The sequence below is a fragment of the Hemibagrus wyckioides genome, linkage group LG08 (assembly GCF_019097595.1).
Source record: "Hemibagrus wyckioides isolate EC202008001 linkage group LG08, SWU_Hwy_1.0, whole genome shotgun sequence".
NCBI classification, from domain to species: Eukaryota; Metazoa; Chordata; class Actinopteri; order Siluriformes; family Bagridae; genus Hemibagrus; species Hemibagrus wyckioides.
In genome coordinates this window covers 20191451-20205026 of record NC_080717.1, presented here as the reverse complement: position 1 = coordinate 20205026, position 13576 = coordinate 20191451, and the positions used below count along the sequence as shown (strand labels likewise).

The 13576-nt window shown below is 39.3% G+C and overlaps 1 protein-coding gene across 1 annotated transcript in view; it reads right to left on the bottom strand.

The window, feature by feature from the left end:
• Positions 1-2341: 2341 nt before the first annotated feature.
• Positions 2342-13576, bottom strand: part of fat2 (FAT atypical cadherin 2) — a 37673-nt gene continuing 26438 nt past the window's right edge. Inside the window, exons 16-24 of the mRNA XM_058397557.1 lie at positions 13293-13430; positions 12952-13095; positions 11928-12125; positions 10978-11767; positions 10354-10508; positions 6861-7278; positions 6069-6219; positions 5166-5683; positions 2342-5016 (exon numbers count right to left, since the gene is read on the bottom strand). Coding sequence (XP_058253540.1) covers positions 4541-5016; positions 5166-5683; positions 6069-6219; positions 6861-7278; positions 10354-10508; positions 10978-11767; positions 11928-12125; positions 12952-13095; positions 13293-13430 — 2988 coding nt within the window. The 3' untranslated portion in view covers positions 2342-4540. The remainder of the gene's footprint in view (positions 5017-5165; positions 5684-6068; positions 6220-6860; positions 7279-10353; positions 10509-10977; positions 11768-11927; positions 12126-12951; positions 13096-13292; positions 13431-13576) is intronic.

Genomic DNA, 13576 nt, shown 5'->3' with positions numbered 1-13576 from the left:
TACAGTTTATTAGAACAACTGCTGCATGCCTGGACTGACAGAATTTATGAAATGAATTAATTTATTAATATTAATTAATTAATAGTTTGTCAAACATTATACTGGCTGTGAAATGGAATAGAGTTGAAATGTAATTCAAGGTACAATTTATTAATATTAAAGAGTCTGAGTTTAAAAAGCATCTGGTGGGATTCTACTGCAATCTACTGACATGGCTGTGAGTCAAAGGAAGTAATTTTGGCTGTGTTGTTTGGTGGAAGGGATGGTGTTACTCTCTACCTTGTCAAACTAACTATTCTGTGAGCTCATGTTTGTAGAAGCGTTCAGTTAGCACTTTCCTTCAGGTATGCGCAGCATCTCATGTTGCACATTCAGAAGTTTCAAAAGGCTGGCTTTGTGTGTCTTGCCTTGAAGCCTTGCCTTGATACTAGCTGTTATGCAGCACAGGGGAATTGGCTAGTGAGTGAAGGAGTTAGTTGGAATTTGGGTGAAAATGGGTTAAAATTTAAATAATAAAAAAAAGGCTGGTTTGAGTATTTCTGATGCTCTCCCAGGATTTTCATTTGTCTTTAGAGTTTACTCAGAAAGGTGCAAAAAAGAAAAATATCCAGTGAGCAGATCAGCATTTCACAGACAGAAACATTTTATTGATGGGAGGATTCTACAGAGAATATACAGACAAGCTGAAAGTTCAAGCTGAAAGAAGAAACTACATTAACTCCTAATAAAATGCCTAATGAGTGTATTGTACTCAGGTGATTGGGCATCAATCACATCAAAATGCTATGTTTAATTTCTCTTAGTTTATGTATTTATCATGCTTTTTTGCCCAAATTATTATTTTTTTTCCATTAAGGTCATTAATATGGTTATGAAAAGTTTCAGTGATTTTGTGAATGTACATAGAAAATGATGGCATAATCAATATAAGTGTAATAGCTTCTTGCAATTTACATCATTTGAATCTGTTCAATCTTTTGTAAACAATGTTACACAAGACATGGAACACCACCATAACCAATCAGTTGCAAAGAGGTGTCTCTACTTGTCTGATTAGTTCTAATTATATTTAGACAGCAGGCCAAATCTGCTTTATTATCAAATCCAAATATTAGATTTGGTGCTCGCATTACAAATCTGATTTGTTCTTGTTGCCTGACAATTCAAAAAGCTTCCCTTCTTGCACAGGAATACAGGTGTAATAGACCTAGCTACTTTTACCTTCAGGCATTTTGCCCTGATTTCGCTGTGAATATGAACACAATAGATTAAATGAAAGGAAATTCTGCTCTGCTATACTAATGGCAAAAATGTAAGAATTTAATATTGAACAGAGAGTACATATTTATCATGAATACTCTGTCCAAATAGTCCTTTCGCTTTTTGCTATTTGCAGGGAGCTTAACTAGAGATTTATGGATAGGGGTTAGGGGACGTTTTGGGGGTGATTAAGATTTAACTAGGGGGTTCAGTGCAAATTCATTATTTATGGCCCCTAAATGAATGTTTAAAGTAGCAATAAGTGTTAAGTAATGTAATCGCCTGTATCTTAAATAAGTTGCAGATTACAATGATTAGAAGTTATTCACAGTGATTATGCTCTGTAGTATAGCAGTCACATGTTTAATAACATAGGTGAAAATGACAAAGTCATGGCTTGGCCATGGACATGTCTTCATGGAGCTCGCTTTGTACACAGGGGCATTGGGCATCTCTTAGCACTAGTGAAAAGAAACTGTAATGCTACAGCTAACAGAGTCATTCTATACACTAGAGTAATTCTAACTTTGTGGCAACAGCTTAGGGAGGATGTACATATGGTGTGTGATGATTATTTTTCATATACTTTTGACCATACAGAGTATGTTTCTAACCTGGTGTTATGTTTTTGATTTGCCGTTGTATTATGGCTTTGCTGTTCTGTATTTGGTTTGGTTTGATTTTGTTTTACAGGCCATTTCTGGTTGATTTTCTGTTCTGGCTTGGATATTACAGTATGTTTTGGGTTGGTGTTTTAAAGACACTGTTTTATAGACCATTTTGCAATTTTCTGTCTAGTTTTTGGATTGTTTGTAATGTTTCTGATTTGCTGTTGTGTTTTCTAATTTGTGGTTTTGTCTCGCTGTTTTGCATTTTTAGGTTGTTGTGTTTTATGCTCTGCAGTTTTTGTGATGTTTCTATTATGTTTGCTGGTTTACTGATTTGTTTAATTTGTTTTAATGTTTTAATTTTGTTACATTTTTAATTTGTTGCGTTTTCTGATTGGCTCTTTGCGCTCAAATTTTTTATTAAACAGGGGGAACACAGAAAAAACAGAATCGATGACACCTTTTGCAACACATTAATTAAACATGGACATTTATTCGTATAGCATTTATTCATATTATATTTCCAGTGATGATGAAAACTTAAAGGAAATTATTCTCTCACAGAGGAACAGATTTAAAACATGGGATTTGTCCCACATTGCATTTTGAAAATACAAAAATCATACATTCTTGCTTGAACTCACTGGACCACTGCACACACTGTATGTACAACAATGGATCTGTGGCCAACTGAACTGAGAGAGAGAGCTGCCATAAACAATGGGCCTAGAATATTTTTGGGGGGTCCAAACACTTAGCACAATCCGGCACAATGATGCAGGGATCAGTAGGAGAGATGAAAAGGACATGCAATCGTTAGACTCAGCCCCGTGCATGTAGCTGTGTGTGTGTATGTATGTGTGTGTGTGCAGCTTTAATTCCCACGTGTCCATATCACAGAGTCCAAACCCAGTGATTCTGTACAGGGCTGCAAATCCCTACTGACAGTATTTCACATGTAAACAGTTTGGCAAATACAGGACTATACACAGCACAGCAGTGACAAAATCAACAAAGCAACAAAATGCTGAAGTACCAGGTTGTTTTTTTTTGCAGGGTCAGTATTATACACTTTCACACTGCATCAATAACATAGCAGAACTCAGCAGACAGAAATGCATTGTAGTTTGTCTACCTGGTTACAAATGAATCGTTTTATATTTGAATTCGATTACCTTTTAATCCTAAACCTCTTTACACTGGCAAACAATAGGGGAAACAAAACAGTGCACACTTTCACATTCAAAAATACTGCATCAAACTGATAACTATTCACAAAGCACGTCTTATATGCTTGTGAAGAATGCAATGATGTATATAGGTCACTTCTAGACTCAGCATTTGGAATCTATTTTGATATATAGTATATGTCTACGATATGTAAATATCCAAGGACCAGCCTCAGCTTCAGTCTAAATAAATGTAATCTACTTTTCTTTTCTTTTTTTTTACAAAGAACAATGCTCCTCGAAATTTGTCAGGTGGCCCTTTTCCCCACAGGTAAAAGCAAATGAATGCTTGACACATTTCAATTTGTACACTAAACTGTTTCAATCCACCAATCACGCAGCAATCTTATATCAAGTGCTTCAACATACTAAATCCTTAGTTATATACAGCATGGGGAATAGCTCAGATAAATCCCAATAGCAAGGATTATCCCTAATATCATCTGTATGCATGTGTGAATTTTTTTTCAACACGTTGTTGTAATAATTTGGCACTTTTTTGTGAACACCTAAAGAATTTAGTCTGCTGGTTAGCAAAAGCACACATGAAGCCAAACATGCTCTGGGATTTACGTCTCTCCAAAATAAAACGTGCGATTTTTAACAAGACAAGGAACAACAAATCGTTCATTTTGGTGCCACGTTTTTGAATTTGGACATAATATGCCGCTGGTCTATTTCTGGCGCTGAATAGCGCGCTAAAATAAATGCAACACACCGGAGCGTTATTTATCAGCTCAAGCACTAGAAGAGATGCCACTTGACTTTTAAAGTCATGCAACATACAGTATACTACATATCAGCACATGAATAAAACTGTAAACACCAACCACATTTAAAGGGATGGATACTCTGCAGCACTGTACTGTAGCTGCCAGCATCCCAAACCAGCACAAAAGAACAACATTTGCTATTCTTGGTTGAACATATACAAGCAATAGTTGCTCAATTTACTTTAAAAATATAATAATACTGTCCAGTACAGGGAGATCTAGTGCCTCAGTAGCATTTCTTTGGAGTTATTTCCTGTCGAAAATTAATTGTAAGTAAATACCTCGATGTGATTAATGAATTGATTCATAAGTCAGTTTGAGAAATCTACTACTACTGTGATTGTGACTCCAAAGATCCTGCTATAGCTAACAACTATGAAATCATGCTGAAAGCCTGTAGAGCATAAAGTTAGATGTGGAGTATTGTGTGAGAAACAATTTACAAATGTTGCACAATGAGCATACATAGAAACATTGTTTAACGAGTTGTTTAACAAATTCTAGATTTGCGGTTTTTCATAATGATGAATAACCTTCACCCGTAACTGCTTTAGACAGGAAATAACTCGTTCAATTCTCTTTACCGCAAATCTCCCTGAAATTCACAAATTCATCATCTATTCTTAAACAGTCACAGTCTTGATGGGAGTATTTCGTATACATGTGCTTGCTAGAACATGACCTCTTCGCAGCTGCCGTAGTCACTCTCCACCATGTCTGAGTCAGCACAGCCTCGAGAAGAGCGAGTGGCTATAGCAGAGCGTGTGGAGGAGCCACAGTCTGCGTATGAGGGCTGGGCCACACTCAGCCGCACGCTCAGCCGTTTATACCCGGCTGAGACGTTGTCCATGCTGCGTGTGTGTTGCGTCGGGTAATAACTGATGGCCGTGTACTCATTAGGACACTGAGAGCTGGGCAGTGGCAGGCCATCCGGTCCTAGGAAGTCATCCAGGTTTTGATGGCTGTAGCAGGGTGGCAACGGGGCACGACGCTCACTGCGCTCCAGTGGGAATGGGAAACCCCCAAAACGAGAGTTCCGCCGAGAGTCTGTGGAGGGCAAGGTGGGGTACGTGCTCTCGACAATGTCAAATTGCGGGAACTCCTGCACAGAGGGACGTCCAAAGTAGTCTGGATCAGCAGGGTACACTGAAAACAGGAAGGAGACACGAACTTAGATGAAGTGAACCTGCTTAGATACAGTATGTTCATATGATCATTTTACTCAACATGCTGGCTGTGAAAAACTTGCCGACCCTCTTATTTAGCAGATGCTGGTTAAATATTTCCGTACTCACCTTCATAGCCTGGATCCCAGTTGCTTTTTCTGATGGACTCATTATCTGAGTTGGATGATGGGGGATGAGGAAGGTTAGGAGCTACACTGCACACTACAGGGCCCTGAGCCTTGGCGCCCCGAAGGTTTGTCTCCCTCTGCTCATGTGGCTTCAGAGAACGGAAGGGGCTGTGGTCCAGGTCATTCCCACCAATCAGGGTGTTCATCTCCATAGGAGGTGTGTCTACTCCGTCACGCAGCATAGTTTTGGTCAGGCCCGTAGGGAAGTAACCATTTGAATCTTGCACACAAACCGGCTTGTGCTTCTTGTAACTGACATAGCGTTTTCGAATGCACACAAAAGCGGCAACGAGCACGATGAGGCTGACCACACCAGCACAGATCTCAGCAATCTCTACATATCCAAAACCTCTTGATACCAAAGGCAGAGAGTTACAACGGATGGAGCCATCTTCCATTATACAGCTAAATCCACTGAGGCAGGAATCTGGAGAGCATTCCTCCTTCGGCGACGCACATCTGTATTTTAACAGAGACAAAGAATATATCTGCGAGCCAGACAGACAATTTCAAATATATACAAATATACATGTAGCGTGAATGAAGCGGTTAGTTTAGTTTATGATTTTATTCATATTTAATCCCTCAAATTCACAATTGCTCATTAGTATTTTCAACAATTTGTGTGACAGCGGAATGTCAAAGCTTTAAATAATTTGCAATTATTGCATTTTTTTTTTTTTTTAATTTCAGTTTAGTTTAGTTAGTCATATTTTTATTCAGGTTTTTTTTTCTATAACTTAAAAATATAGAATTTATATTTAAGATATTATATATACATTTAATCTGTTCATTATACCACATAAATGTATACATTGAACACAATGCAACATGCACATCATACCCGCTTCCAAGAATTTGTTCAGAGCAGTTACACATGTAACCTTCTGCCTTTGGCACACAAAGGCTGCCAGGGTCACAAGGCTGAGACGCACACGGGTTATTCAGCTCACAGCGTGGGCCCATAAACTGCGGTGGACAGCTACAGCTGAACTCTGTGTCAAAAACAATCACAATCATCCACACAGTTCCACAAGGAGTTATTTCACTGGGGATCAAAGATGAAGCACAGAAATCACTGAGCTGATTTTTGAAGGGAAGCATGTAAGGGGTTATTTTAGTTGAGTGTCATTTTAGCTGCGCTGCATACAAATATACTTGGAAATTTGCTGAGCAGAAAAGTAAAAGTAGATAAAATGCATTAAAGACAGAAGCAAGGCTTAAATCACAAATCTCACAAATAAATACCACAAAAGAAAAAAGAAAATGTATCATATGTTTGATGGTCATGTAAAATTTAATGCAATTTTGTCCATTTCTTTGCTGCTAGGTTATATTTTACATAAAGTAATGTAAAGGCAATGCAAAAATGCTAATGAAATACAATTCTAATTAAGTATATTAAATTTACATTACGCAAATATGTTATAGGCTACATCTACATTTATATTTAATTATTTGGCAAACAGCTTTATCCAAAGTGACATACAAGTGATGCAGAATACTGCAGAGCATCAGCAAAGCCAGTAGTCGGAATCAAGAAAGTTGTTTAGCAATTGATAAGAAACAATTGTAAGATGTCTGACCACCACACCAGTATTACACAATAAATGCTTTCATGTACTGTGATTTTTACCTCTGTTAAACTTTTCCTGGCAAGTGCCTCCATTCTCACAAGGGTTACTGGCACAGATCTCATCTTTGCAGCATTGGTGCTTTCCAAAGAGTCGGTTTCTCTGCGAGGTCTCGTCTGTTCTTACAGTTTGCCCGTTAAAGTATAGTCGCTCCAGACAGCCCTTAAAGCCTGGCGAGTTGGCATTAAGGCCGGCGTTGGCAAGCAGCAGGACCCCGTGGGATTGAGTCAGCCTGCAAGGCTCTTGCAGGTCTCTGGAGATGGAGTGTATGTGGTCCATGGTGAGCCTCAGGTTAGTTCCTTTGACCTCCAGGGAAACATCGTGCCATTGGCCATCAGCCACCAAATGAGAGCCCAGATGCAGGATACTAGGATGCAGATTTCCACAGCTGTACTGGAACTGGAGCTTCTTTTCCACCAGCTGCACACAGGTTAAAAATTTTTTTTTTTTTAAATGCTGCATTTTTATCAAAACTATTTTTATCATCATTTTCATACCGTATTTTACTCAGAACATTGAATTGTATTTTACTTGGAATTTCCAGAACAAGAATAATTGTTCAATGTTACTTCCATCCACCCTTCTATCCACTAACTAAAAATAATGAGTATTAAACAATAGATATGCATCCTAGTCTAGGAAAAAAAAAACAACACCCAGAAACCTTGGCTATTCCATAAAATTGGTCAATGATGCATCAGCTATTCATCACAATAACCGGAGAACAAGAGATATATCTATTTTTATAATGCGCAGCGAATAGAACACAAAATTTTACCCTAAAATGATACATCACACTGGGCCCTGACCTTTAAAACACTGACAGCCATCAGTAAAACAGCTTCAAGCTGTCATTATTATCTGGAAGATAATATGGCCTTGACACACATACAGAGATTTAGCAAATGCAGAATTGGTTCAGTATGAAAGTACAAACTAAATGAATCCTTTTTTTTTTTTTGCAAACATTCAAGCTCATTTTGTTGATATGTTTGCCTGGAGTTTTATCTGTGTCTCCATCCACAACTAACACAGTGTGAGTGCAGGGAAGTGTGTTCATTCAGTATCATGTGCCATCATCCTAAACAGTATGCCACCTGAGCAGCATGTGCTTTGAACAGCAAGTGCAGCTTGAGCTCAGAGGAAGCTGACTTTGAACTGTCATGTCCAATAGTATGCTAAAGTGTTGTAACAATCCAAGTGGTTTGGTGGTTTTCAGGCCTACAGCTGCCAAAGAGCATTTAAACCATTGTTAGTTAATAAACAGTTTACTAGTTAAATAAACTGCTGAGTAGTGTAATTGTATTAAAATAATCAAAAGGTTAACTGAATAAATTGCTTTTTATGTTTGAATAACATAGGTGTGATGGTATTGCATTTTGGTTAAATTATATCCATCCAGCCTGTACACTGCTTATGAGTCTCAGGGAACCTGGAGCCTATCCCAGGAGACTCAGGGCACAAGGCAAGGTTCACTCTTGCCAGTCTATCACAGGGAACAATTGCACACACAAGACAATTTTAGAGATGCTAGTCAGTGTATAACAAATGTCTTTGGTCTGGGGAAGGAAACTGGAGTACCCAGAAGAAATCCTCAAGGTACAGGGAGAACATGCAAGCCCCACACACACATGGTGGAGGCAGGAATCAAACCCCCAAACCCTGGAGGTTTGAGGTAGGTATGCTGATGACCAAGCCACTGTGCCCCTGGAGCCAAGTAAGTACAGAAAACCATCCACTTCAGCTCCACCAAGGTCATGCTGAAACCAGGACAATGTGTGTTGACTGTTTTTTGCCTCTTCAGCCACTGCGCTGATAAATAATGAAGTTATTCGAGTTTGCATACCCATACACTTTATACCATGTATCGGCTTTTTTGCCTTTAATTAAAAATGCAAAACCTTGCGAATATGCATGAAATTTGTAAGCACAACACTGAACTCGAAGCTTGTCTATGTATTATTAATGGCGATCATCTTGATGCCAGACTTTTAATTGCTGCAGCAGAATCCTCACTGAGAGTGCAATGTGCTTTGATGTATCAGCACTAAGCCTCATGGGATTTGTCCTTCGTTCGCTTTCATTGGGCTGGTCGTTCCCTTTCAGTTCTCTTGTGTTATGTTGGTGCGAATTGGATGAGCAGTTTTACCCCAGAGGCTTCATAGAGGAGGGATATGTTTGATCAGACTTTAAGCTTTTTGTGAGCGCTACTGAGATTGACAGGTAAGAAGTTTGCTATATTTCCAAAGGCTGCATTAATAACAACAAAAACAGTATAAAAAAAAGGTGCTTGGCTTCAGATGAATTGTTCTCTGCCTACAAAATAGCCTGTAGCTAAAGCTTTTCAAGCTGTAACAGAGAAATCTGCTGCTGTGGGTGCATGTATGGATGAATGCAAATGACTCTAAATGCATTTAAAATATACTCTATAGCTAACTTATTTATTGACAGGAGAGAAAAAAGAAACTGATTGCATCTCATTGATGAAGTCAAAAGAGGATAATTAGCCAGAATTTGAGCGTTGAAAATTATCTGTCTTCTTTTTTATTTTACAAGACCACATAAGGACGATACATGCCTGATCCTGTTTTATGAACAGGATTCATGAAACATATTCAGACGTATTTAAATCTTTTTTTTGCTGACTGAACCATTGAAATACATCAATTCTTTTTTTGTAAGGCATGTTCGCTTTAATGATATTAGAACGTAGCTGTCTGTTTCTATATGTGGTACAGCGGCAGGAAGTTGGAACTAACTTGCAAATATTCTGTCATCCAGTGCTTTTTATGAATTGCTAATAATTTGCGAATATACTCTGGAGCTTTACCACTTGTAACATATCACAAGTCTACATAACTAGAAGCTGTGAAAATCCTATTGCTCTGTGTCTAATACAAACCAGATTCTAGGATTAAAAACCATGAAGCACTTAGTGGAAATGCCGAGACCTCTGCCAGCCACTTGAATGAAATATTCCATTATGATCTGTAAATGAGGGGCCCTGTGAGTGAGGTTACATTACTTTAAAGTGAAGGTTACAGTTTTAACAAGTAGTGCTCAGGGTATACTTTATCTTTTGTCATATGTATGGCTGTGGAAATCTTTGTTTTCCATCTTTCTTGTAATTCTCCAAATACTGTCAGACCCACTAGATAAAATACTTTAGATAGAGGAGGTTGACCCACATCAAGCCTCTGGGAAAATGAAATTTAGTCATAACATAGATTCTATGAATTCTATGAAAACTGTAGCAACTGATAGACTGATACACCAGAAGGTTAAATTTACTGATATGGAGCCCAGAATAGCAACATGCTAATCTCCATCTGATTTTTCACAACACAAGGAGGAGGGACAAGAAATGTGAAGACTATACTCAGCAGACCAGTGTCTCTCACAAACCACCTGCTAGTATCTTGCCTTGATTGCAGAATGTATTGATTTCCTTCACATTTATATGTCTTTGAGAGTACTGATGGTGTGCTGTAATACCTGTAATGTTCCCCAGTCAGAGGCATTCACTGTCATCACTGTGCCTTCCGCGTCGGATGTTCTGATACGAAGAGACAGGTGGAAGTTGTGTTTTTCCTCTTCAGTCTCAAAAAGGTATTTTAGATAACCGTGTCCATCAAATTTCATGGCTGAGTCTGAAATACAAAAAGTGTAAATTGTAAAGCAGTTCAAATGTTTTATCTGTTTGCTGAAAGCCGTGCAAATGGACCAATGGCCCAAATAGTAAAAGCTTCTAATGATAAATTAGAGGAAAAAATGCATCTCCTGATAATGTTATGATATCATTGAAAACAAAATGTGACTAAATGCAACAAAAAAGTCATAAAGGGTTATTACATAATATTTAATTTATCTATCTATTATTTAAATATCATTTGTTTGTTTCATGATCAAGCAGGAACTTGGCAACACGTATATTTTCTGGGTACTATTAAGTGTTTATCATATTATCATAATAGGCAAAATTGTATTGTATTCTCTGTTAATAAATCATATTGCAAAGAATATGGAATCATCTTTTGTGAATATTGTCCATAATGATTTTAGTCACTCTATTAATAATAATCATAATGTAAATGTTGTTTTGTTATTTTTTTCTCCTACCATTACAGCTGCACACGCTCTCCCAGCTATGATATGGAGTGAAGAAGCTGGCCCGGGCCGTGCTGAAATGCCTCTCCCTCTCATTGTTCATCAGTACAGTACTTCTGCAGCCTGGTTGAGGGCAGCCATCCCCCAAACAGCCATTGCCCCTTACTCTGAGTATGCTCAGTCCCAGAGAGGCATTAATGCGCTCCAGTGCAGCCATTAAGCGCTGGGCATCCACAGGCCAAGCCGAGTTGTTCCGAGCCTTGTTCACCAGCAGGACCTGTACCTCCGGGCTGTGAGACAGCTGTTCCTGCTGCAGGCTGGCAATGTGCAGTTCCACTTTGGGTATGTCCAGATTGCGCTGGAGTATTCTCCAATACTCGGACACAAACTCCTCAGCACTCAGGCCAGCCAAATGCAGGGTGAAGCCCTGATCGAGCTCCTGCTGAGATGCAGCCCATATATGTACTCGCACACCAGAACGGACAGTGAATTTGCCATCTGTTACACTCACGTTGAGAAAATAAACGCCTGGCCAAACAGCCTTCTCTGCTACAATCTTTCCATCCACAGGGTCCATAGAGAAGTGACCATTGTGTGTAGTTTCTAGCTTGTAACTCAGAACATCCTGGGGGTCCTGGTCAGAGGCGTGGAGCTTACCAATTACCCGCCTGGAGAAAGTTTGCTCAGTTGTAGTTATGAACACATCCAGTGGGGTCACTGCAGGAGGGAACTTGCTCTCTTCTGTAACGTTGATTTTAACCACACATATGGAGGACAGAGGCGGGTTGCCACTATCAGTGACCTACAAATACATATATTCAAATTATTCGCTATTATAAGACACACCGCTGAATTAATAGCTGTGCAGCAGGTAGTCTTACTTTTTTCTCACTAAAACTACTGACATCTGAGGATTTTTTTAATTGACACATCAAAAATCTAATATTAATAGATCTTAATACCTGAATTTTGAGCTCGTGCTGAGACTTTCCTCTATTCCTAAGTGAGGAGGCCAGAGAAAGGAGACCCCCCTGGTCTACATGGAAGTGTCTGCCTTCATTTCCAGAGACAATGTGGAAAGTAAACGGAGGTCCATTCTGAGGTGTGTCCCTGTCGGTTACCAACAGTTGTAGAATGCTACTGCCAACAGCTTCCTCTTCCTGCCACACAATTAAATATGATTAAAAATATATTCATGTCTAAAACTAGCATAAAGTCCCACTGGTGTCTGTAGTTACCACTCTATTTAATATTCCTCTTATTAGCTACTATTATCATCCAAAAACAGTTATATAATTTGACCCTGACCAAATCAGTGGGCCATAATGTAAGCCTTTTAATTTTTAAATACTACATATTCTGTTAACACCAATATTATGGCTATATAAATGCTAACAAAATCTATTCAAACTTTTGTTTCTCCTGGCTACAGCCAGTTTGAGTAGTATTTCTGGATTAAGTGAAAAAAGTGCTATGCTTGATCTCTGCATCTTGAGTTTGAAACATGTGGTACAGTTAGAATTCTTGAAATAAAGTGAATCAATATCCTGTCTGTTTTCAACAACATATAGTCCATAGTAGGTAACTGAGCTATTCCCTAAAGTTGCCTGCTCCCCTCGAGCTAATACAGCTGGAGCACTTAATTGAAACAGAGTGCTCAGCTGGCAGAGATGAACCTCACTATTCCTAACTAGCCCCACTGTGCCAAATGGTCTGGATACACAGAAGACACCTTGTGTGGAGGTAAATGAATGTGAAAAGGGTTTCCAAGTGAGCATGGTCGGGCCTATGATTAGATCACAGAAATTCGGCCGCCTCCAAAGGAGTAAACAACCAGAGCAAATATCACTGCAGACAAACTGGCACAGGAGCAGGTCTGGTGATTTATTAGGCTTGCTTGGTTGTCTCCTCGGGCTGCTTTCTAGTCCATTATGTCCAGACCTTTAAGCCAGTATTATCTCAAGACAAAGATGAATTCCCCCATACCTGTAGCACAAGGCTGTGGCTGGTCTGAGAGAAGACGGGATGGTTGTCGTTGACATCAGTCACTGTGACTGTCACCTGGACAGCTGAGGAGAGAGGAGGCTGCCCCTCATCAGCAGCCTGCACAGTCAAGGAGTAGTGTGTGATCTGTAAGACACACGTCAAGGGGATTAACACAGACGGTTTGTGACAGCGCAGTCATAAATGCTCTGCTGTATATAATGAGTCAGCTTAAGATGAAAAATATGGCAACTAAAAGCAAAGGAAACAAGTCTGTGCTTGTCAGGGGCGGAGAGTCTGTCATTACTTCCGCCTTCTTTAACTTGTAGCATGAATGGGCTCACCTCTTCCCTGTCCAGCATGGAGCGCACTATGATGTGTCCTGACTGGGGATCAATGCTGAACTGCTGCCATGGGTCACCACTCACAATGGAGTAGTGGATGAGGTTGTTCTGTGGTCCATCAAGGTCAACAGCTGTCACCTGAGAGGCAGAGAGAGAGAGAGAGAGAGAGAGAGAAGGAAGAAGAATGTCAAGGAAGAAAAGAGATTATGAATAAGGAATCTTATTGTGGGGCGCTAAAGCTGTGTAAAAGCTCTGCTACATGATAGTCTAGTTCACATTACCAC